Source organism: Tachypleus tridentatus, chromosome 1 (genome assembly GCF_004210375.1).
Source record: "Tachypleus tridentatus isolate NWPU-2018 chromosome 1, ASM421037v1, whole genome shotgun sequence".
NCBI classification, from domain to species: Eukaryota; Metazoa; Arthropoda; class Merostomata; order Xiphosura; family Limulidae; genus Tachypleus; species Tachypleus tridentatus.
The window spans coordinates 114,156,011-114,183,680 of record NC_134825.1 but is presented as its reverse complement, the minus strand read 5'-3'; the positions used below and the strand labels follow the sequence as shown (position 1 = coordinate 114,183,680).

General features: G+C 37.2%; 1 protein-coding gene across 1 annotated transcript; it reads right to left on the bottom strand.

The window, feature by feature from the left end:
* Positions 1 to 1,580: 1,580 nt before the first annotated feature.
* LOC143258672 (transcriptional repressor scratch 2-like) lies at positions 1,581 to 24,012 on the bottom strand. The gene is made up of 2 exons (XM_076518047.1): positions 23,452 to 24,012; positions 1,581 to 7,734 (listed from the first exon to the last, which is right to left on the bottom strand). The coding sequence occupies exons 1-2, from the start codon at positions 23,588 to 23,590 to the stop codon at positions 6,971 to 6,973; spliced, it is 903 nt and encodes a 300-aa protein (XP_076374162.1). The 5' UTR covers positions 23,591 to 24,012; the 3' UTR covers positions 1,581 to 6,970.
* Between the last annotated feature and the right edge of the window lie 3,658 nt (positions 24,013 to 27,670).

The window sequence follows — 27,670 nt, the reverse complement described above, 5'->3', positions numbered from 1 at the left end:
AAACAAAAACAAAATGGCGTCAGATTATAACAAGGCAAGTCGTCCTTGTGTGGTTACTTTCATTTCTCCATGTAAACACTGCGAAGAATTTCCTTGAAACTTAATATAAATTCATCCGATTGTTCTACGTAGTCGAGAATAGTCGGATTTGTGTTGGCTAGAACAGCTCATTTAAATATGTGCTTTTAAAAGAATAGAAGAGGGACCGAAAGTCTATCACAAAATGATTAACTACATGTTTTATTTGCTTTTCAACGCTGTGATTTTCTATGAAATTACTATATGGTCCCTTTCCTGCGTAAAGAGATCGAACAAAAACAAATAAAAAGGAAAGAATAGCTGTAGTAACCTTGAAGATGTCGTTGAATTACCTACTCAGTAGTTCATAAAAGAGACTGGCGTTAATGGATGATGTGGAACTGTAGTACAGTAAGTTGCATATAGACGGAGCTTTACACCCAGTCCTTTAAATATATTTAAAAAAGACCACTTAGGGGTCGTCTAATATTTATTACTTTATATATTTTAGATCTGAATCATAACGCGACTATAGCTCCAAAAGTTAAGACCTTATAATTCATGGTCTTTGTTCGGATTACCGAAAATTAATTGTTGTGGCGAAAAATAAAATAGCCAGACTAAAATAAGGGATCAACTGTGCTGATAGATATTAAATAAAACGTTGAAAAACACGTGCTGTCTTGTTTTCCCTGACAAGGGCTCTTATTCTAGAGGGCCTGGCATGGCTAGGTGATTAGGGCGCTCGACTCGTAATCAGAGGGATGCGGGATCGAATCCCGTCACACCAAACATTCTCGTCCTTTCAGCCGTGGGAGACGTTATAATGTGACGATCAGTCCCATATTTAATGGTAAAAGAGTAACCCAAGAGATGGCGGTGAGTGGTGATAACTAGCTGCCTTCCCTCTAGTCTTACATTGCTAAGTTAGGGACGGCTAACGCAGATAACGCGAAATTCAAAACAAACTAACTCTAGAGATCGCGTTTGTCAAGCAAGTCATACGAGTGCTGGAAAGCTGTCGCCCTCATACAGTAGCTGGTTTATGGAAAGCAATCAGTGAGGAGTTCTATGCTTTGAACTTTAGAATCTTACAAATGAGCCTTTTGAAACGGAAGGCCTGGCATGGCCAAGCGCGTAAGGCGTGCGACTCGTAATCCGAGGGTCGCGGGTTCGCGCCCGCGTCGCGCTAAACATGCTCGCCCTCCCAGCCGTGGGGGCGTTATAATGTAACGGTCAATCCCACTATTCGTTGGTAAAAGAGTAGCCCAAGAGTTGGCGGTGGGTGGTGATGACTAGCTGCCTTCCCTCTAGTCTTACACTGCTAAATTAGGGACGGCTAGCACAGATAGCCCTCGAGTAGCTTTGTGCGAAATTCCAAAACAAATTGAAACGGAATCGATACTGAGTCGTACGTTTCTAGAGACTGTAATTCACATTGTCATTGAACCGCGAGCAGTTTGGCGCGAATATAATTTTTTTAGGCGTAACAATTAAAACACGTTAAAAACATATAGTAAAGTTTCTTCAAAAATATTTTCCTTAATAAAACCAGACTGAAGTCCAGAAAATAAAGTGGTTTATTGCTTCAAATCGATTCCTAAGAATACAGAATTCACTGCTGCATAGGGCTTTACTCATGTTATGTCAGCTATGTTAAACTCGGTTACTGGGCGGTAAAAAGACCACACTACTCTGTGGTGTTCAAAATACATTAGGTTACCACTTGCTGAAATACACTAGCTAATTTTACTTACGTGCAGAAAACTTCTCTTGTTAGCCTGTGTGTTTTTCTATCCATTTTGTATTATTTTATACTTTTTCTCGTTTACCCGAAAAAGTTTACTAATTATTTAATCCGCCAGATGGCGAAATACTTTGTTTTGCGTCTCGCTCGCACGAGAGAGAAAGATGTATATTGTACAATGTGTATGAGAGAAGAACACACAATAGAAATAAACTAACATAATACATTATACAACATACATCTCTCTCTCTCTCGTGCGAGCGAGATGCAAAACAAAGTATTTCGCCATCTGGCGGATAAAATAATCAGTAGACTTTTTCGGGTAAACGAGAAAAATGTATATTGTACAGTGTATACTAGAGAAGAACACACAGCAGAAGTAAACTAACATAACACACTTCTCGACAAATAACGGCATGTTTTACCAATTTCTAACAGTATACAATAATTTTAAAAGAATATGTGAAACTATATATATTTTATTTAAAACTCACTATGTTAAATGACTAGAATCCAAGTTAAACTTATTGCTCTACTTTCAGTTTGAACACTTCATTACTTGGTATCGATGATAAATAAAAGATGTCTGTACAAGTAGGCCTTACTTCTTCAGCCAATCACATTCTGTTGTAACAACCGCTGAGCCAATGAATGCTCATTGCGCTGATCAAAAGTGATGTGGAAAAAAATTCAATCAGAACAGCCACTTAGTTTTCTCCAAAACATTTTTCTTGCAAATATATTCCAGACCGATTGGAGGAAAAATCTTCGATATTAAACGCACTTTATCGTTTAGTAATAATGGTTGAATCGAGTACTTATATATGTTAAACCAAAATACGATGCATGTGTCATACATACACACACACACACACAAAAGGTTAAATAGCATGTTGCCAATCAAGGCAATTTTTTAAAAAGATAAATAAATAATAAATTAAAAAATGAATATATATTATTATACAGGCTATTAAATAATTTGTAACCAATAATTAGAAGTCAGACAATAATACAAAACACTTGTTTTTTATCAAGTTTTCATTTTTACCTAAGTCTATATCCACTCTCAGTATACTCTTTATTTTTGGGTTAAAGTTAGTGTGTATCCTTCTAGTATGTAAAGTAACGTTCTGTACTCCTAATAACAAATTCTACAAACACATATCTCAAGAGCTGGTAGAGATCTTACAAGAACAACTTGAGTTTCGTAGTGTCAGGTAAGAACCTTGTTTTGGAAACTGTACCATTCTTTAAAGATAAGCTAGAGATATACTTTCAAGAACAGAATAACTCGTGATGTTTCTAACTAAATATATCGATTACACTCAGTGTATTTTTAACATAAACGTGTTGAAAGCTTTTATCTTTTTCTTTCGCTCGAAGAATAATCTTTTTTCTCTCTTTTTGACTGACGAAGCATCACTACTTAAATAGTGCAAACAGAATTTGGAAAGTTCTATTCATAGCATACGCTGCTAGACATAAAATAAATGCGTATAGTTTTTCATAAATAATTCTGTGAACTTTAATATATGAGTGCAACTGTATATATTATTCATCGACCCATGGTATTCCAGGTGTAATAACGAGATGTATTTGATTTTAATTAAGCCTAAACACAACTAGATACGAATTAATATTTAAGTAAGTATAGATATTAAACGAGTAGTTTCCAATATAATGTTTTCGTTTCTTGTAATTCTAGTTTAGTAGAATATAAAACTATTATTTTCAAATGTCTATAATTGTTCTTTGCAATGCGGCTTCCATTAAAACATAATAAAACCTAGACAGACGTTGAAAGTGTAGAAAATCTGGGGTGGCAGCGATAACCCAACATACGCATTACGTGATAATTTACTAGTCAAGAAACTAGCGTTTACATAGCAACATACGCAGCCATTCAAAATTTGTTGGGTTTCTTTTTAATTAGTTTTGAGCTATGAATAGCTAGGTTATCGTAAAATATGCAACACATAGTTTGAAATCTGTGAATATTCCATTTTCTACAGCAACTGGTTCATAAGATAGTGTGCATTGTGGCCTACTTTAAATTCTTATACAGCATATTAGATCAACATCAGGAAAGTAGCAAATTAATTTTCACAAGGACAGATAAAAAGAAACATAATTGAAAACAGTGTTTAAAATGTGTAATATTAATTTAGTTCTACAGTTTCACTAAGGTGGCGTGACTTTGTATAGACTTATAAAAATGTTACTTAAAACAATTCAGCTATAAACACTGATGCCCACCTATCTCAGTATTTTTGTCAATTTTGTAAACCCTGTAAGTGAGTCGTGCGTTATTAGAGACCCTGTAACTGAGTCATCCGTTATTAGAGACCCTGTAATTGAGTCATCCGTTATTAGAGACCCTGTAACTGAGTCATCCGTTATTAGAGACCCTGTAATTGAGTCATTCGTTATCAGAAACCCTGTAACTGAGTCATCCGTTATTAGAGACCCTGTAACTGAGTCATCCGTTATTAGAGACCCTGTAATTGAATCACTCTTACGTTAGTAAAGACCCTGTAACCCACAATATCACGGAACTGCAAAGAATTTGAAACAAATAATTTTAACTAGGGGCGACAATCTGCGCCTCTTTAAGGAGATTTGTCGGATCCTGGGTTTTATTTTTGTTACGAAGAAAAGTTGAAACTCTTTCAGACAAAGGGGGTATTAAATTTTTAATTTCAGCATTTGCAGATTTCTAATTTAGAGTCGTATTGTTAACCCTAAGATTCCTTAGAAGGCTTAGCTAAACAAAATCTACGGAAGAGAATTGAACCCCTTATTTTAGTATTATAACAGCTGTTTCATCGAATTTGTATTTCTTTAAACCGTTAAAGCATATTGCGGCTGTCGAAATGTTTTGGTCTTAAACAAAAATTAGTATCTTCTTCTCTGAAGGGCTGCCGCCCCCTGGTGTAGAGTATACAACAACTACATTTATCGGCAATACTTCTGTCTTAAGGATGAATTTAGGCCTTTTTAGAGCGTATATCTATCCAAAAACTTGTGATTGAGTACAACATTTAATTATTGTATGCAAATATACCACCTTTATATTTTTTAGACCAATATTACACACTACCTATTACTATGCTGACCCGCTATGACCTGGTGGCTAGGACTTTCAACTCGATATCTGCGAATCGCGGGTTTGAATTTCTATCGCTAAACGTGCTCGTCCATCCACTCATGGGGGCATTGTAATGTTACGGTCAGTCCCATTATTCGTTCGTGCAATAGTAGCCAAAGAGTTGGCGGTGGGTGTTGTTGATTATCTGTCTTCTCTCTAGTTTTTCATTGCTAAATGGGACCAAAAGAACCTATAGATCTTAGTACGTTTAAACACTCGGTTTATCTTTTCCATTCTCTAGTCCTAACTAAAAAGTCCGTCGTAGTAAGCATAACCTCCTTAAAGATATCCATTTTTAGTGGATGTGTTTAATTCTATAATCATCGATTAGAAGCACGTGTTTCTGGACTATTTACACGCCGTATTGTTTTTGAGGCCAGTGACTATGTTTTATTACAGGGTTTCTAATAACATGAATCACGTAAAATGAAAAAAAAAATCATCTTGTCACAAAATGGCTGCCACAACTAGTAAGGAACTTTCTGGAAATATTTTGTATATGTGTGTGTGTCTGATAGAGGCTTTGTTTCTGAAACGTCTCTAGTTTGTATTGAGTCGTAAGGGTCCTGGAATGGCCTGGTTGTTAGGGCACTCGACTCATAATATTCGAGTCATGGGTTTGAATCCTATCACCGAACATTCTGGTCCTTTCAACTGTATTGGAAGGAGGGCTACAATATAACAGTTTACTCTAGGTTAGAGAGTAGCTGAAGGGCTAGAGGTGGGTGGTTTCGACTAGCCGCCTTTCTTCTGGGCTATCACTTCAAAATTAGGAACAAATGATGCAGTATCTAAGAACGTTTTAGGACTGGAGTGCTCTCTTGTAAGGAATGATATAAACACGTTTCATATGATATACTGAAAGCTGTTGAATTATGTAACACTAAACTAAACGAAGGGTGAGTCGGAATTGACTGGGAGGCCTAAATATTCGAGTACAAATGAAGGCTGTATGAAAGAGTTATACGCATGTTAAGGTTTAATATACTTTGTATGTGTAGCTCACATTTCCTGCTTGTTCTTTCTTAAAGAACTTTCCAACGGATGTGATAGTCTCGTAGAAATCTAGGAGAATTTTATTAGCTACCGTCTGACGAATCAGCGGAAGTGTTAATCTAGTGGAGACGGACAGGGATGTCACTGACTATTTTCTGACCAATCAACGTAAGCATTAGTTTAGCGAAGCCAAATAGGGAATTCATTGACGAATCAGCGGATGTGTAATTATAGGGCCAAATCCTAAGTCGAAACTAATAAGTTAACTTATTGCTTACTATTTAATCATGTGCGAATCAGTATTGCTTAATCAGTTGTACCTAGAAGTAGATAAGCACCTGCCCTATTGCAGTTTCCCATAATTCTAACACACAGTTGAGAAAAGAGAAACTACACGAATAGAACGCAGCCCGTGACGGTAACTAGGTGCACTGTTAACTGCAGCCCGCAACCTATCAAACGTAGCGGAACACATCATACAAAGAATTCTTGTTTGGCTGTACTGCGTTCTGTTGGTTTAACAACGAACGTAAATCGTAGCGTTCCTTCAATTAACGTAAAGCCTAGTTGTTGTTTTTCTTTTTATGTTTGAAAATTATTCGATCAGTTATTGCTAATTGTTACGAGGATGGCACACACTCACTACATCAATAAAACGTCGAATATACTTCGTTGGTTACACTTCTAAAATTCTTTTCTAACTTTGAAATTGTTTAACAAATGTAGAATTAAGTTAATTAAGTAAAAAAAAAGTACTCCCTTGTCTAGAAAAACCCTTGTCTGTATCATCAGACTAGGGTCAAAATATTTATGTAGTTATTGGCTAATTTTCATCTCACAAAATGTTCATACGTTTACTGTTTTATGTGAACAAACTTTCCAATCGTTTCTGAGTTGTACTTGTTTAGCGCGCCCTCTTCCCTCAATAATAAGCTTGAGGGCTAATCATTCTGAAGTTCAACGCAGAGGGCTCGTGGAATTTTGCGCTAAACCGAAGAGGTTTACTTAGCACGAGTGGATTGTAAACCAACCAGCGCCTAATGTTTGTTAAAGTTTTTACTTCAACAGTCGTTAGAATCCTTGAAGCAGGACGACTCGTAGTGTTTGTTCAGGTAGGACTTGAGAGCAAAGGTCTTGTTGCATCGTTGGCAGCGGAAGTGTTTGAAACTGGAATGTGTCTGCATGTGAGCCCGCAAGTTGGACCGGTCAGCGAAGGCCTTGCCGCAGTGGGCACAACCGAACGGCTTTTCCCCGGTATGAGATCTGAGGTGGCCCTGAAGTAACCAAGGTCGAGAGAAGGCCTTTCCGCACACCGAGCACTTGTGACCGAGACTGTGTGTAAGCACGTGCATGGCCAGGGCCGGCATGCTGACGTAGATCTTGCCACAGGTTGGACACTTCTTGGCCAGCTGGGACTCTGGGCTGCGATGGGTCTGTTTGTGACGAGACAGGTTAGATGACGTAGCATAGTACTTCCCACACTCGGAGCACGTGTAGCGAGGACGTGTCGTCTGTTCTTCATTCTGTTTGGACGATTCTTTCCTTCTGCGAGATCTTCCGTCACTAATAAGGAATGTTTTGTAGCTGTAAGAGACAGAGTGACTATCAGCGCTGGAATTTGAACTCTGAGAACATTCCCAGTCGCCACAGTACCGCCGTGAACTGAGGTCGAGGTCGTCTTTCACCTTCGAGAAATTGGCCCCATAATTTTCCTTTTCCACGCTGTCTCTGGAGCTTATTGACGGACAAGATGGAGAATATAATATTGCTTCATTCGTCGACTTGTATTCGAGATTTTCTTTCACTTCATCATTTTGAGCGTAGCCTAAGCAAGAATAAAAATATTCAGAACAATAATAAACAGGGTTATTTACGTAATTGTAAATAGAATAAACAAGCATTACGGACACTCTACCCTAATAATATTAAGTTAGGTCAAACCTACTTTCTCCAGTCATTATTCTACGCTAAACCACGCTGAACTTCAGTTAGAAAACACCGATTATCTAAGCCTAACTATTCATCCACCAGAGATCGCGTATGTGATGATTGTTCGTCTTCTGTTATATATGTTACAATGCATTTCAAACTGTTTGTGTGAAAGTACTGTATTGCGAGACGATTTTGTTTGTTTGTTTTGGAATTTCGCACAAAGCAACTCGAGGGCTATCTGTGCTAGCCGTCCCTAATTTAGCAGTGTAAGAATAGAGGGAAGGCAGCTAGTCATCACCACCCACCGCCAACTCTTGGGCTACTCTTTTACCAACGAATAGTGGGATTGACCGTCAAATTATAACGCCCCCACGACTGGGAGGGCGAGCATGTTTGGCGCGACTCGGGATGCGAACCCGCGACCCTCAGATTACGAGCGCACGCCTTAACGCGCTAGGCCATGCCAGGCCTGCGAGACGAAGTAAGACAAACAGTAATTGGTAATAACAAGAGTAGAACATCCTAATCCTACGTTAACTTATTAACTAATATTAATTATTTAGCATAACATTTTAGAAAATACTTCGAAACCACGCACGAAATGTACAACTCAATAACTATCTCTAAAAGGATAGAGATTTTTGGATTTCTCTTTTTCCATAATGCCACATGGCTCGTCGCTCCACAGGTGGCGCTAGTGTTTTTGTGTCTTTTTTACATGTAGGTGGCTATCCAAGAATTTTAATTGAGTATAAACTTTTTTTTTTAATTTTATAAATTAATAAATATCTATCCATATGGGTGGCAATGACGGGGGGAGTGTGGCACATATTTGATTTACAGGTGTTTTGATCTGTTAACCTCTTGTAGCAGTGAACTTCGTAACGATCGGCAAATCCTGAAGTGAAGAGCCACCTAGTAACGCACTTAAAATCGATATGTTTCACCATACATACACACACACACACACACAAGTTCCAGCAGTAATAAGTTTTATCGACTGGATTTCAGCGCACGTAAATAACTTCGAACTTTTAAACCTGGCCTCAAAATTCACGGTTCTCTTCGCCCTGTATCAGTTATTTTTCTTTTCTTTTTTTACCTAATTTCCTTAAATACGTTAATATCACGAATGGTATTTTCTTTAAGGCATGGATCCAATTCAATCAGAAATTATACACGCAATACATAGGTTAGAAATATTAGTTAAACTTATGGTGGTATTATAATATTTTATAACAAAATCTAATTTGGTAATAGGTTGCTAAAAATCAGTCTACACGCGGATTAGAAAATACACCTGGTTACTTTGTATCAATTATTGTAGCTCGAAAAATGTCATTATTAGGCTACCCCTCCCCCCAATGGCACAGTGGTATGTCTGCGGAATCAAAACCCTAGAAACCAGGTTTCGATGCGGATAGTCCACTGTGTAGCGTTGTGCTTAGTAACTTTTTTTGTTTTTGTTTTTTTGGAATTTCGCACAAAGCTACTCGAGGGCTATCTGTGCTAGCCGTCCCTAATTTAGTAGTGTAAGACTAGAGGGAAGGCAGCTAGTCATCACCACCCACCGCCAACTCTTGGGCTACTCTTTTACCAACGAATAGTGGGATTGACCGTAACATTATAACGCCCCCACGGCTGGGAGGGCGAGCATGTTTGGCGCGACTTGGGTGCGAACACGCGACCCTCAGATTACGAAGCGCACGCCTTAACGCGCTAGGCCATATGCTTAGTAACAAACACATTAGTGATGTGAGTTAGATCCGTCGTACTCTGTGGCAGAGCTCTGGATTTAGGATCCGGCCAACGGCTGGGATTGGTTACGTGTGAAACCACAAATATTTTACACAATTTTAGCTGTCGGTGCGTCATAAGAGTTACAGTTAATCCCTTGATGTGGATGGTGTTGCTGAGTGACTGCCTTCAGTATTTTAAGTTTAGAGACGGTGAAAGATAGCTTTAGTAGATTTGCTATAAATATAAAAGTCAATTTGATAAATCGACTTAAATCAAGTGTAATTATCTTATTTCTTATGTTTGCTTCTGTCTGGTTCATTTTCAGCACGAAGGTGTTATGGTTTCTAACATCATTCTGATGTGCTCAAACAAAACATGTAATCATTAACCCTCGGATTACTGACTTGTTTTAATGCCATTTACTACCGGTAGGAGCCCATCTATTGCATCATATTGAGTAATTTTAAATTTCCTCTGTTCCAAAAAATCCGTATAAAAAACTGGACAAAATAATAAGGTAAATTGAATGTTAGGTTTAAGAAACTGTAATGATTATTAGTCGAACTAACTGTAATATTGTTGTTTACATTCTACGTGCTAATATGTACCGGATATTAAAAAAACATAATGGAATAATAAGCGGAATGATTCATAAATCGTTTAGTTTCAAATAGCGATGACAACCCAGGCACATATTGTAGAATTGTTTTAAAGATTGTCTGAAAAACGCTGGACAACAAAACATTCGCTACTGGTAAAAACTCGAGTGGTTTAGGGTTAATGTTTGTTTGTTTGTTTTGGAATTTCGCACAAAGCTACTCGAGGGCTATCTGTGCTAGCCATCTCTAATTTAGCAGTGTAAGAATAGAGGGAAGGCAGCTAGTCATCACCACCCACCGCCAACTCTTGGGCTAGTCTTTTACCAACGAATAGTGGGATTGACCGCACATTATAACGCCCCCACGGCTGAAAGGGCGAGCATGTTTGGCGCGACCGGGATGCGAACCCGCGACCCTCAGATTACGAGTCGCACGCCTTAACACGCTTGGCCATGCCGGGCCTTTAGGGTCAATGTAATGGTTCTGATTTAAACAAAAAATACAGTCATAATTTGTTTATCGCCCCTAAAGCTTGGGTTATTGTAATATATTTTATAAGCACTATCTGAAATACAACTTACTACAATAGATTTATACTGTTAAATTAGGTTTAGTTGGACATTTTATTGGGTAAATGGTATATGTTTTTATGCCTTAAAGCACTGAGTGTATTGTATTAGTGTAAAATTCAAAATATATTGTTTATATATGCAGTTTGTTCTCGATATAATTTTCGCGAATTGCATCACTTTCGCCTTATTCCCTCACATGCTCAGTTTGCTAGAACATTCGAGAAATTCCTTGATTAAACATAAATGGGGCGTAGTTAGACGCCTCTCTCTTTCAGTTGCCTCTTATTCACTCAGTTGGTCACTTCGCCTCGCCCATTCGCATAGTGAAAGCAAAATCTGATATTTTTCTTCGCATCATTCCCACAACATAATTAAATTCTGCAAAATTTATTTTTAAAATATTTTAAACTTTAATTAAGCTTATAAACACAAATTATTTTGTGTTGTTTTTTTTTTTTACAGAATTATTTGAAATGCTGGCTTCCAGTAGTTTAGGAAAGATCCAAAAGCGCAAAAATCACTCAAACCGCTTCTACTACGTTTGTGAAAAATATAGTACTGTTCACGAAAGAAAAGCACTACACACAAGGTAAAGGTGACGTTCTGTAACTATTTTAAGTACAAAAATGGTGACATCATTGGGCTCCACGTGTATGTTGCACAGTTTCCACAACTTGTTTCACATAGGTCTCATTTGTTAGTTTTGATGATTATTTACTATTTTAAACTGGTATTACTGTCAAGGACGATGGAATCCTGTGATGACGGTAGATTACTGTTGATTTTTACAGCGTGAAACTGAGAACATACACAAAAGGTATAACAATTCAAAAAGATATTTTATAACAAAAACTAATACTATAGTGAAAGTTCTGAACATAGCCTCAGTGTATTTTCAGAATATAACCTTACTATATTCATTACTATTATGAACTGTTATTACTACTGTGTATTGTCGTAAACATTTTAAATACAATTTTCAATGAATAAATAAAGCTATTAAAGAAAAAAAATGTTATTTTCACAATATAGAGGAATATTTTGAATATATCGGTCATAACTCGAAAACCAGAGGTGACAGTAATTATCAACATTATTTTTAGGGCCAGCATCTTCAACTTACTCAGAAACTCTCGAATTGTTCTAGTAACAGAAATTATTTTTTGCCCAATGTGATGAAAACTCATTATGCTTATGATCAACATAGAAACAATTTAAATTACTTCAGATAAACGAGAGCTTGACTAGACCTACTAATTAACTATGGGTCAAAGGTTCGAGACCTGCTACCTTTGAACACGCTCTGTACTTATAGCCGTGAACGAGTAACAGTTCAATTCCGTTATAGGATTTGAAGGACTGACCACCACCCTTGTGGCGGCTGGTGCCGTTGGCTGGTTACCTTCCCTCTTATCAATAGCTCATAATTAAGTACTGTTATACCAGAATATTGAGAGTCTCTCAGCTAGCTGTTTAGCATAAGATACCGTTTAGTTCCAATTATTGATACATTATTACAAAACTGTTCGATAATACAGGGTATAACCAGACAGTTTTCTAAGAAATCGTGAAATCAAAGCTGAAATCAGAACGTGTGTTTACCTGTGTTAACGTTTCGTTGATCAATCGGTGTCGAAATAGTTAAGTATGCTTCTTCCGTCAATATTGTATCACATTCAAAAAGTGTTTATATAGCTTTAAACTTGAAACACGTTCGTACTTAAATAAAGTCATCATGTTTTTTATTTCTTTAGGGTATGAGATAAAAAATTCTATTTTGTTTTCGTAATTATTATTCATTTATTATTACTTTTTTTTTAATTTCACGCAAAGCCACACGAGGGCTATCTGCGATAGCCGTCCCTGATTTAGTAGTGTAAGACTAGAGGGAAGGCAGCTAGTCATCACCAATCACCGCCAACTCTTGGGCTACTCTTTTAACAATTAATAGTGAGATTGACCGTAACATTATAAGCCCCCATGGCTGGGGGGGCGAGCATGTTTTGGTGCGACTAGGATTCGAACCTGAGACCCTCGGATTACGAGTCGAACGCCTTTATTATTGCCTTCTATAGTTTAGTTCGTTTTCTGAATTTCCTATCGCATTCAAATGCTAACTAGTTTTCTACGTAATCATTTGTATTTTGAGTACATATACGAGTGTATGATGAAACTGACCCCATCTTTTCTATCGGTAACGTGCAGATTCTAGTAATGTAACAGAAGAATATGCAAATTTTTAATCATATTCGGTTCTAATCTCGTGATATACTAAGTGATTCAATACCGTGCCGTCACTAAGAGATAGGGGGAAGATTGTTGTTCATCACTCGATTTTGTTATTGAAATATATTTTGGAACATTGTATTCGCTGTTTGTTTTTTTTTTTTAATTAGTTTTTTTTATTTCTGATCCTTTAATTTGATTTCTCAATATTTAAGATTGTTTATTAATATTGGTGTGAAATTCTGCCAGAAATGTTGTTTATCAACTGGGTTTAATTTGTTTTTAATTGTTGTTTTTTAGACCGTTATAACAATGGGATTATATTTGTTTGTTTCTTTGTTATTGAGCACAGACCTACAAGGTTGGCTATTTGTGTGTGTTTGGGGGGGGGCGGTTGTAACACAATTTTACTTCAAAAGGAAATATTGCATTTATAGTTCTGGCTTTACGCATTTTTATATCCACATTTAAAAGAAAAAACGTGTCTTTTTCTTGTCATCCCTCGATGGGACAGAGGGTAAGATTTCGGACTTGAAACTCTAAAGTTAGAGGCTCGATACAACAGTGTGTTTTATGTTTTTGAATTAAGCACAAAGCTACTCAATGGGCTATTTGTGCTCTGCCCACCACGGGTATCGAAACCCGAATTTTAGTGTTGTAAGTCCGCAGACATACCGCTGAGCCACTGGGGGGCTCGATACAACAGATTGTCTAATGTTGCTTTGCTCTAAAAGGAAATGTATCGTTTCGGTCGACCCTTGTCGTAGATTATGATTCAATATTATAAGACATTTTTCCTTTACCACAATATAGAATATTTATGACCAGTTTTATATTCTTTCTTAAAAGAAACAAAATCATATGAAGAGGCAATTTAAATACTGGGTATTTAAACGACGGTCCCTTGAATGTATCAATAAATAAATGAATAATTTTGCAAACATTCCAACGTGATTTTTTTATCCAAACTGGGTTTAGCCTAGTGGTTAGGGTTATGTGTTGCCTTGGAAGAACAAAAGTCCTGTTCGAACTGAGGACGTGGAGATAAATTTTCTTAACCCCGAATTGATCTATATTTATTTGTTTTTCAGTGATATTAATTACAAAGACTATCCTCCCCCTTGAACGTGCGAAATTCCCGATCAGAACAAATCTTTGTCACCTGAGTGTATAAATATCTCTTCTTTTGATTGTTGTATACCCTATTCAAAAGCGATCAGTTGCTAGTGGCATCACATTACTTACGTACGCTAAACGATGTCAAAATGTAGTTCTGATGCATTCCATGCCACCACCACTGTTGCCCCCCGCTAGTGCAGCGGTAAGTCTCCGGATTTACAACGCTAAAATTATGGGTTCGATTCCCCTCGGTGGGCTCAGCAAATAGCTCGATGTGGCTTTGCTATAAGAAAAACACACAAACTCATGTCTCTTGTGGCTGTCGTGTAATTTGCCGATTAACGTGACCAAATACAAATATAACGTACTTAACCCTGTATTGTTATTGTGAAATAACTCTTGGGCTAATCTTGTACCAACGAATAGTGGGATTGACTGTACATTATATATCCCCCACGGTTGAAAGGGTGAGCATGTTTGGTTTGATGGGAATTTGAACCTGCAACCTTCAGATTACGAGTCAAGCCAAGATATAATGTTCAAGTCACCGGATGTAGTGCCTATGAATTATTGTGTGATTGGTTTTGAAACAGACACTGGAAAATCATCGACTTTGTATACTATATGGCTCATGAAAAGCATACAGAGAGAAGAAGTGTGTTTTATTCATGACAGTCTTTAGGAAGATCTGTTTTGTTATGGAAACTGTGTCACGGGACTTTTGTCTCGTAAGATAAAGTATGACCAGCCGTGGAAACGTGGACCGTAAAGATGGCAATATGTGTTCAACCTCTGTATGTCCAGTTATCCCAAGTTTTAACACCAGTATTTCCATAATAATAATCGTTTATGCCATGATCTTCCACTAACTTATAATCGTAAAAAATGTTAACAAGCTAAAAGAAAATTAAATGTAACTTTACTGTTTATCCAACAATATTGTTCAAAACTGATAACTTGATTACAAAGTGAACAAATAAAACATGTAGCAAAGGAAAATATCTAAATAAAAAAAAATCATATCAAAGAAAAAACATATAATACGGTTTAAATTAATAAAATGTCGAAATTGTGTTTATTTGTTTGTTGTTGACAAAGCTACACATTGGGGTATCTGTGCTGCAACCACCGCGAGTATCGAAACCGAATTTTTAGCGTTGTAAGTAGGTTATATTTACGGTAATCTCATTTTCTATTATACATTATTTCTTTATGTATTGTTAACCCTAATTTCTCTACATATTGTTAACCCTAATTTCTCTACGTATTGTTAACCCTAATCTCTTTACTAAAATACCATTTTTTTTATATAATCAAGTTACCGCTCTTAAGCTGTGATTCCTTTGTTTTACGGTGGACTTATTTAAATAATATTTCATTAAATTTAAATAAAATAAAATAATTAGTTTCATAGAAATCCAATTATTATTTGACTAAACTTAATACGCTCAGAAGAAAAGCTTCATAACATTTTTTATCAAAATGATATCTCTCACTTCAGACATTTTTACTCCAAGCAGATTAACTGGAATTTCTCGTAAATATTCACAGTTCCTTAAGAGGTATAATGTATGACGGAATACAATCATTGTTAGCAGAAAATAGGGTACCCAAGTAACCTTCGGAGACAAGAAATATTTTGTTTTACTTCTAGGTTTGTGAAGAAAAGTATATATATTATGGATTCTACTACGTTATTGCTTCAGCTAATATTTTCCTTACATCATGACAGCTTTTCAAAGAATATGCAATGAGCTGAAACGAAAAGAGGAAAAATACGAAAGCTTCTGTAATGGAAGGAAGTTCGTCTTACTCTGTGTGTTTCAGCGCCGATGCTTCTGTTGTTTCCATATACAAGCACTTGAAAACGACTCATAAGGCTTATTCAAGGAAATGACGTAACGAATTTTTTTTGTACGTTGACATATCTTATTTAAGTGAGATAAGCATAAACTATGTTACAAACATACTTAAATGTGTATTACTTGTGTGTGATTGCTTTATCATGCGCGGTAAAAATACTCGTTCTGACATAGATTACCCATTACGATATCGATGTCTGCTTACTTGTTACACTTTACAATCGTGCAGTGAAGCATGATTTACAGGGTCATCTTTTAAAAGACAGTGTGTACGAGGTCGTTGTTTAGACGTAACTAAGTTTTTGTAGAACCAGTTGCTGTTTTTCTTTAAATGCGATAAGTGTTTGTTACGAGGACTGATATTTCTTTATACGATAAACATACACTTACGGGAAATACTGATTTATAGGCGCCATTTTATTTCAACGAATGTACTATAACACGTGACTTTGGCTCTTTAGGCCATCAGTTCTTAAAGATGAGTAAACCGAGGACCCCTTTAAATTTAACATTTAATCTCCAAATTTATCGATGTTTTTGTTTAGAAAAAAAAGATTCGATGTACGTGAATAACTGTATTTCAAAATTTGATGTTTTAATTAATTTAAATTGTATAAAAAATATTTTATTCCATTAATCATCTTTTCTTTCCTATTCGTGGACTCCATTTTGAAAAACACTGGGCTCAAGGCAGATTCCATAGAATTTGTCGTATAATAGAATGCTTTATCAATGTGAATACTTCATTTGATTCAATAAAGTCTATAAGAATTTATACTTTATAGACTTACGTACTTTAACCTTCCTTATTTTGATTTTTACACGGTTCTCTAATAAGACAAGGAAAATGTCCAAAAGATAAAAACTCACATTTCGTTGTACTTTTCTGTCGAATCCGTTAAAATAAAAGTTATTGCAACTTTAATCTTGTACAAAATAAAGTAAATACTTTAATGTACATCAGTAACTTATTCTTGTCCCAACAAGTAACGTTGTTCGTTTCTTAACATGTGGTTCTAATGCTGGAATGGCCCGGCATGGCCAGGTGGGTTAAGGCGTTAACTTGTAATCTGAAAGTCGCGAGTTCGAATCACGATCGCATCAAACATGCTCGCCCTTTTAGCTGTGAAGGCGTTATAATGTGTCGACCAATCCCAATATTCGTTGGTAAAAAAGTAGCCCAAGAGTTGGCGATGGATGGTGATGACAACTGCCTTCGCTTTAGTCTTACACTGCTAAATTAGGGACGGTTAGCGCGGATAGCCCTCGAGTAGCTTTGCGCGAAATTCAAAAACAAACAAATGAACTTTCTACAAGAAAAATAAGGTCCCATAGCAACGTTTAATCGTCTATACTAATTAAATTTTAAATTAATTTATCAAAAACTATTTTTAAATTTTTGTGCACGAAAAATATAGGTCAAAGGCCAGTCGTTAGAATTGATTGTTTGTTGCTTTCTCGTAAGCTGAAAATGTTTCCCCTTGCGGCTCGACATAAAGCTAGAAGGCTAAAGTCAAGGGTTCGATCCACGTGGCGAACGTAGTGCATGTAGCTCTCTCTGAAACTTAGATACCAAATCATGAATTCATCTTGGGAAAAAAAATGAGAATATTTCGACTGAACGTGTTATAAGAACATAAATAATTTAATTATCTTGACATGACCAGAAGAGGAGACTCCTAAAACAGCAGTTTTCTTGTTTCACACAGAAGTTTTGTTTTTTTACAACGTAATACTCTCCCTGATCAGTTTAGTTGTTTCACACAAAGAGACGATTTTCTCCTGATGTTTTTCATCACATATATTCTTTCACACCGTAATGATTTTCCCATTTTCTTAGTATATCCACACACAGAGTGTTTATTTTTACTCTACAAAGTTCTGCCTGGTTTTGGATTTTGGTTGTCTTTCGATAAACTTATCAAGACTTACACATCATTAAGTGTGTCAATTCACATTTTCTCTCAAGCTACAATTTTTTGTCTTAACAAACCACTGAAGATCTCTTCATGTGAGACGTAGATTTGTGGTGTTGGTGGTGTAGTGATAGAACCCCACTAATCATACACAGATTATAATATGTGCAGAGGTGTGTAATGGTGATAGTGTTGGTGTATTGATAGAACCCCACTAATCATACACAGATCATAATATGTACAGGGGTGTGTAATGGTGATGGTGTTGGTGTATTGATAGAACCCCACTAATCATACACAGATTATAATATGTACAGGGGTGTGTAATGGTGATGGTGTTGGTGTATTGATAGAACCCCAATAATCATACACAGATCATAATATGTACAGAGGTGTGTAATGGTGATAGTGTTGGTGTATTGATAGAACCCCAATAATAATACACAGATCATAATATGTACAGGGGTGTGTAATGGTGATAGTGTTGGTGTATTGATAGAACCCCAATAATCATACACAGATCATAATATGTACAGAGGTGTGTAATGGTGATGGTGTTGGTGTAGTGATAGAACCCCAATACTCATACACAGATCATAATATGTAAAGGGATGTGTAATGGTGATGGTGTTGGTGTAGTGATAGAACCCCAATACTCATACACAGATTATAATATGTACAGAGGTGTGTAATGGTGATGGTGTTGGTGGTGTATTGATAGAACCCCAATAATCATACACAGATCATAATATGTACAGGGGTGTGTAATGGTGATGGTGTTGGTGTAGTGATAGAACCCCACTAATCATACACAGATTATAATATTTACATGGGTATGTAATGGTGATAGAACCCCACTAATCATACACAGATTATAATATTTACATGGGTGTGTAATGGTGATAGAACCCCACTAATCATACACAGATTATAATATGTACAGGGGTGTGTAATGGAGATGGTGTTGGTGTAGTGATAGAACCCCACTGATCATACACAGATTATAATATGTACAGGGGTGTGTAATGGTGAGAGTGTTGGTGTAGTGAGAGAACCCCACTAATCATAAACAGATTATAATATGTACAGGGTTGTGTAATGGTGATGGTGATAGTGTTGGTGTAGTGACAGAACCCCACTAATCATACACAGATTATAATATGTACAGGGGTGTGTAATGGTGATGGTATTGGTGTCGTGACAGAACCTCACTAATCATACACAGATTATAATATATACAGGGGTGTGTAATGGTAAGAGTGTTGGTGTAGTGACAGAACCCCACTAATCATAAACAGATTATATTATCTACAGGGGCATGTAATGGTGATGGTGCAATAACTGATTCATATTTCTTAGTTCGTTCTGAGCCATGAGTTTTTCTTAGACAGAATCTAACAATACTCTCTGAATTTGATGGCATTACTAAAACATGCTGTGTTGAAATAAAATGTATTTTGTAATCGTGAGGTTAAACATTCAAAAGGAATATCTCCTGTGTGCCCAATAAACGTCGTGCTAAGAAACGGCAGGAGTACATCACTTATGTATCTTGGAAACAAACTGCTCGTAATTTAAATACATGTAAACATCACGTGATCATAAAAAAGTGAAACCAGATATTTCATGTTTTCCATACTCTAAATGTTAAATATACGTGGTTCGCAGAATGCGTTCGAAGTCTTTTGCGCGAAAAGAACTGGTGTGAAAATAGAGAGGGCTGATTATCTTCCCCTTAGGGAAAGGAAGAAACACACGAGCCAAATTTTCAGTCATGCGCAAACGCTCACTGCGCACGTTCCTTTGCCTTCCATTGATTTTAATCTGATTTTATCTCGCTCGTGGTTGAGTTTGTTTATAGTTGCTGTGAAACTCCTTGTACGTTTCGAATAAAAACGTCTATCACGTGATTTAATTTATATATTTTTTTATTATTACACGTTTTATTTTTCGATTTGTCTGCGAAAGTATAAAGTGGGTGGAGCAGACATAGTCCACAGTGTAGCTTTGTGCTTAAATACGAATAAAACGTTTTAATTTTTCTCAAATAGCTGCTTTCGCTTGTAAAAGTTTGTACAAAGCTACCCAGAGTTCACCTGCGTTAACCGCTCTTAATTTGGAACTGACAGACTATTGGGATTGCAGCTAGTCAACACTACATACCGCCAACACATGGGCTACTCTAATTGAATATTAGGATTTGACTCACATTTTTATAACGCACACAAGTCTCCGAAGTGCGAATCTCCAGTTTACTTGAGGGATGGGACTGTTTTGGGATAACGGGGTGCGAACCACAAATTTTCAGAGCTACGGTCTGATAACACTAACCGCTAAGCCTAAACAGTATGTCTACGGAATTACAACGTTAAATCAGGGGTTCGATTTCCCTCAGTGGGCTTAGCAGGTAGTCCGATGTGGCTTTGCTGTGAGAAAACACACACACTTGTCCCATGCCAAAATAATAAAGTTAGAATAATCAGTTTTCGTTAATGCTTACAGTGTTTAGAAAAGCATAATCTTACAGTGCACTATAAGAACCTAAGTACACAAACCACCGTACTGGAGTGCCCAGCATGGCTTGAAAGTTAGAATGCTTAAACTGTGAATACGAGGATTTAGGGTTCGCCGTACTTATCTGTAGAAACGCGCTCCGGACTTTGAAGCCATAAGTGCACTATAAGAGTAACGGTCAGGTCAAGCCACACTATTCAATCGTACAAGAGTAACCCCAAAATTGGCAGCGGGTACTGTTAACGAGCTGCCTAGTTTAAAAAATAGGGATTACTATGTTTATCTCTGTGCGATGTTGTGAACTAATTATTTCATTGTATCTCAGAACGGCTGGTATGGGTACTAACACTTTCACTGTTTGTTTTTTGTAAAGTGCTGGCTATTAGTACCAACTATTCACCTGATATGTTTGACTCAGAATGAGTCTTGTCAAAGGCCCGGCCCGGCATGGCCAAGCGCCTTAAGGCGTGTGACTTGTAATCTGAGGGTCGCGGGTTCGCATCCCCGTCGCGCCAAACATGCTCGCCCTTTCAGCCGTGGAGGCGTTATAATGTGACGGTCAATCCCACTATTCCTTGGTAAAAGAGTAGCCCAAAAGTTGGCGGTGGGTGGTGATGACTAGCTGCCTTCCCTCTAGTCTTACACTGCTAAATTAGGGACGGCTAGCACAGATAGCCCTCGTGTAGCTTTGTGTGAAATTCAAAAAACAAACAAACAAAAATTATGCCAAAAGACATTAAAATTATTATTTCAGTGATTTGATGAAACAAACTAATGTGCTCAAAACGGGTTTGAAATGGTAAGAAGTTATTGTGGTTGTTTTAATCAATGCTGGTTTAATTTTAATTACAAAAGGGGTAAAGTTTTCGCTTCTCTTATCCCCCCCCCGCTAGTACAGCGGTAAGTCTACGTATTTACAAGCTACAATGAGGGGTTCGATTTCCCTCTGTGGGCTCAGCAGATAGCCCGATGTGGCTTTGCTATAAGAAAACACACACATGCTTTTCTTATTAACACTGAGATTAAGTCGGTAAATAATTCTTCACGTTGGATAACCTTGTATTTATATTTAACTTCACACTAGCTTACATACACACGCAAAAACATTTGCTTTGCAATTTAATCTCAAGATAAAAGTAATACAATACTTCAGTATTTTGAAGAGGAGTTAGGGCTCGTTTCTTTGTTGTTGTTTGGTGTCGCTGTTTCTTATACGTTGTCAAAAACTATTACAGAGGTTGTATACGTTATATTGAAACAGTTTCGAAGCCACAACAAGTCGTTATGGTCCATATCGCCACGTTCGACCGTGCAACTTGAAAACAGCCCTTCTGTGTAGTTTTCCTTACAGTTATGTCGTGTCTAAAGCACGTAACTTCTCCATGCATGCTTTCTATAAGCCATCTAGTGTAAGAATTATCACTACTTCGTTAATGTTGCCAATCTTTTGTTAAGCCTTTTTTGCTTTGTGTTACTTTAAAATTATTACTGCTTTTGCTGCCTTGTTGTGACTGTTTATTATTACTTCCCAGTTACTACTACTTCGTTATCACTATTTATTACTACCGTCGTGTTATTTGTATTATATGAATCTATATTGAACCACATTGAAAATTCTAATCAGTGAAAGGATGACTCTTTGAAATCAATTCTCCATGTTTAGTAACAAACTCACCCTGTAAATGAACTCGTACATTCAAACCGTTACTATTAACTTCTTATTCTCCAATGAATAACTCTGAAAGTGGACGGTACACAGAGAGAGTGAGAATCAGTGATATCCTTACAGGCTGAGAATATTTATGCACTATGTTTGGTTGGTTGGTTGGCGCAAAGCGACTAGGCTGTCTGCGCCTGCACTGTAAGAACAAACAAACTGAAAAGCTCTCACAGTTAAACTATGATTTCTTATTTTTATTGTTGCTTAATGGTGATATAATTTCCTCCTTAGTACTGGGAACACCTCAAAATTTAAAGACGTTTTCTAATCGAATAATGATAAGACCAAATGTGGACATTTTGGAAAGCATGTGGTGACCCGAACAAATTTTACCTTTCAGTTTCCGGTACGTTTAATAAAATGTACGTAATACCACGGTAGGTTCTTTTGCCTAATTTCTAATGTAACAAAGAAGGTTTCGGGAAAGGTCTTTCATAACCCTGGCTACGGGCCTGAAGGAGGTACTTACTTGGAATACAAGAATGCAGTCGTGAAACACAAATCTAGAGATTGATACAAGAAAATGTCAGAACAGAAGAAGCACCACACGAATGGGAACTATTTTATAACGAGTAGGAAGACTGTATCTAGAGATTTATAAACGTATTGTTAGGCTCATCGGACAGGCTGCATAGGTCAATTCAATTTTAACATGACTAAAGCTAAACTTGCAACAGACAAGTGCTACATCAATTGAAGACGTAATTACTCAGAACCAATACGAGTATTTTGAGTTTCCTCATGGCGTGCAAGATGCTAGTTCTTTACAGTTTCTTCCATGTAATTTCACTTGTTTTGGAGGCCATCTGCTTCTAGTCGTCCCTAATTTTGAACTGACGGACAGTAAACAAGACAGCCAGACAAAAGAACCCACTGCAAAATCTTGTGCTACTCTTTTCTAAACGTGTGTTAGAATACAACCACCAATGAGAGACGTGTGTTAGAATACAACCACCAATGAGAGACGTGTGTTAGAATACAACCACCAATGAGAGACGTGTGTTAGAATGCAACCACCAATGAGAGACGTGTGTTAAAATACAACCACCAATGAGAGACGTGTGTTTGAATACAACCACCAATGAGAGACATGTGTTAGAATATTTTAAGCAACTTTGAAGTTAATCAGCCATTCGTGAACGTTATGCCTAATTCAGTTTACGAATCACAACAACAAAACTGTTCACATGATGATCTTGTTAGTGGATACCACACATGTGTAACATCGTCTACAACGAACCAGACGGACTGAAACTCCAGCTAATAATTCAAGGCTCGCGACTAAAATCTGTTTTGACAAAAACACCAACATTTTAGCTAAAAAAAGTTTAAACATTCTTACCTTTACCGAGAGAAATGACGAGGGGTGGAGGGCTTGGGGCGGGGGCTGCTTCATGAGGACTCGGGGGTGCTCTTTCTTCCCACCGGTAAGAATAATCGATGAGGTGCTTGAGTTTCTTAACGAGAAATGACCGTGGCATATTGACCAGTGTCCAAACGCAGTTTTGTGATCGTTAGACAAGAACTTTGGCTGCCCGGGAACAAGAGAAATCTTTTATCGAGCAAACTGCCTCGCTAGCTAAGCCTTGCGCTATTGCACGAGTGAATAAAGGGAGTGACGCTTGCGGATCTCATCTAGCGAGCTTCCTCCATGGGCTTTTCTCCCTGGTCGATTCTTGCCAGCATTTACCGCGGGTTGGCGGCTCTGTCCCGGCGAGTCGTCCCCGCCCTCTGCCGACCATATGGATTGCTACACTTGGCTTAGTTTTACAGTTTCGTGTACTTGGCTATTAGGTCAAGCTGCCATCTGCAACTACACCAACTCACGTTGCTCGCGCCTTCGAATGACACAACTCTCCTGTTTTCAGCAAGCAGGCCTACTCTGAGCACGCGACGCACAACCGCGCGGTTCTAGTAATTGTCTGCCTCCCTCCGTCCAGACGACGTCAGTTGGCGCATGGCCACGAGCACAGGATAGCAATTGGGCACGGTTCAGGTTTAAATAATATATGTGTGTGGAGAGTTGTATACGGCTTGAACTGGGATCCCACGATAGGTATTTGGTCTTTACTAAACTTTGTTATTTATATCTATCACACATACATAAACGTGTACGCGCTCATGAGATTGAAAAACAAAGAAATCACCCACCCACTTGGGACCAAGTGATTATTAGACTTGGCAGAACTCCGAAGGAAGCTCTCGTCACACTCCTATAAACATAGGAGAGTCATTTCATCGTGTTCTTGATGTATGGAGTGTTGCTTTAACCAATAAGTAGTATAACTCAACACCACTCAAACAGTATTACGTGACTCAACTCCAATCAGTGTTATATAACTCAACACTATAACATAACTCAACACCACTCAAACAGTATTACGTGACTCAACACCAATCAGTGTTATATAACTCAACACTATCACATAGCTCACCACCAATCAGTATTATATAACTCAAACAGTATCACATAACTCAACACCACTCAAACAGTATTACACAGCTCAACACTGCTCAAACACTATCACATAACTCAACACCTCTCAAACTGTATCACATAACTCAACACCACTCAAACAGTATTACATAGCTCAACACCAATCAGTGTTATATAACTCAACACTATCACATAGCTCAACACCAATCAGTGCTATATAACTCAACACTATCACATAGCTCACACCAATCAGTGTTATATAACTCAAACAGTATCACATAACTCAACACCACTCAAACAGTATTACATAACTCAACACTGCTCAAACACTATCACATAGCTCAACACCAATCAGTATTATATAACTCAAACAGTATCACATAACTCAACACCACTCAAACAGTATTACATAGCTTAACACCAATCAGTGTTATATAACTCAACACTATCACATAGCTCAACACCAATCAGTGTTATATAACCCAACACTATCACATAGCTCACCACCAATCAGTATTATATAACTCAAACAGTATCACATAACTCAACACCACTCAAACAGTATTACATAACTCAACACTGCTCAAACACTATCACATAGCTCAACACCAATCAGTATTATATAACTCAAACAGTATCACATAACTCAACACCACTCAAACAGTATTACATAACTCAACACTGTTCAAACACTATCACATAGCTCAACACCAATCAGTATTATATAACTCAAACAGTATCACATAACTCAACACCACTCAAACAGTATCACATAACTCAACACCACTCAAACAGTATTACATAACTCAACACCACTCAAACAGTATCACATAACTCAACACCACTCAAACAGTATTATATAACTCAACACCACTCAAACAGTATTACATAACTCAACACTGCTCAAACACTATCACATAGCTCAACACCAATCACTCAAACAGTATCACATAACTCAACACTGCTCAAACACTATCACAGCTCAAAATCAGTATTATATAACTCAAACAGTATCACATAACTCAACACCACTCAAACAGTATTACATAACTCAACACCACTCAAACAGTATTATATAACTCAACACCACTCAAACAGTATTACATAACTCAACACTGCTCAAACACTATCACATAGCTCAACACCAATCAGTATTATATAACTCAAACAGTATCACATAACTCAACACTGCTCAAACACTATCACATAGCTCAACACCAATCAGTATTATATAACTCAAACAGTATCACATAACTCAACACCACTCAAACAGTATTACATAACTCAACACCACTCAAACAGTATTACATAACTCAACACTGCTCAAACACTATCACATAGCTCAACACCAATCAGTATTATATAACTCAAACAGCATCACATAACTCAACACCACTCAAACAGTATCACATAACTCAACACCACTCAAACAGTATTACATAACTCAACACTGCTCAAACACTATCACATAGCTCAACACCATTCAGTATTATATAACTCAAACAGTATCACATAACTCAACACCACTCAAACAGTATCACAAAGCTCAACACCACTCAAACAGTATCACATAACTCAACACTGCTCAAACACTATCACATAGCACAACACCAATCAGTATTATATAACTCAAACAGTATCACATAACTCAACACCACTCAAACAGTATTACATAACTCAACACCACTCAAACAGTATTACATAACTCAACACTGCTCAAACACTATCACATAGCTCAACACCAATCAGTATTATATAACTCAAACAGTATCACATAACTCAACACTGCTCAAACACTATCACATAGCTCAACACCAATCAGTATTATATAACTCAAACAGTATCACATAACTCAACACCACTCAAACAGTATCACATAACTCAACACTGCTCAAACACTATCACACAGCTCAACACCAATCAGTGATATATGACTCAACTCTATCACATAACTCAACACCTCTCAAACTGTATCACATAACTCAACACCACTCAAACAGTATTACATAGCTCAACACTGCTCAAACACTATCACATAGCTCAACACCAATCAGTGTTATATACCTCAAACAGTATCACATAACTCAACACCACTCAAACAGTATTACATAGCTCAACACTGCTCAAACACTATCACACAGCTCAACACCAATCAGTGTTATATAACTCAACACCACTCAATCAATACTATTAATGTACTCGTTTTGCACATTAAATTCTGACCCTGTTATACACATACACAGTGCGCATTTTAAAGTGTTGTATCTACATAAACATCATTTCAGTACTGTGTGCCACTTGTAGGACCATATTGAACTTCTTTTTGTCACCCACAGCTGTCACTTCTGTTCTTAACCCAGATCCACATCACACTTGACTGCGCATGACACCAAATTTTGTTGTATGACGTCAATAACATTTTTTCTTTATGGACTCGTTTTTTTCTTCGTCTGATGAACTATTGGACTCATATTGATAAGATCCTGACCCGATAAACGCACGTGGCAAGCAATACCAGAAGAGTCTGCTCAATGAAAGTATAATCTCGTAGAATGACGTCACTTTTCTTCATCTTTTCCAGCACGTGCTTCGAATCACATCATTTTCTGTGATTAACATTTCAGGGGTAAACATTCATTTTTAGTTCTCTCTCTCTCTCGAGGTATAACATTTCACTGTAGAATTACGTGTGTTATAACATAGAGAAGCCGTTTATTCCACTTAAAATAAATCACTTTGTTATGCTTATAAATCGATGATTGTTTAGTTATTGTTACATTAGATTATTGTGCTTCCTTATCAAAGTATAAACAAGAAGGTCGTGTCTAATTTGTAGAAACAAACTGTCTGTGAAAACTACAGAGAAAACAACAACCAACAAAACCTAAATAATGAATCTTGAAAAATCACAAGCTATGAATCTTTGTCTTTTTCTTTATGTTATTCGATTCTACTGAAACGTAAAAAGAAAGACAGAGAGTAATTTATATCTTATCCATTAAATGGGACATGCTCGGATTTAAAACGTATTAAAACAGTCCACTGATAGGGCCTGTCAGCTGTCTAAAAGACAATCAAATTTGGAATGGACTCGTTTCTATTCGCCATCGGCCCGGCATGGCCA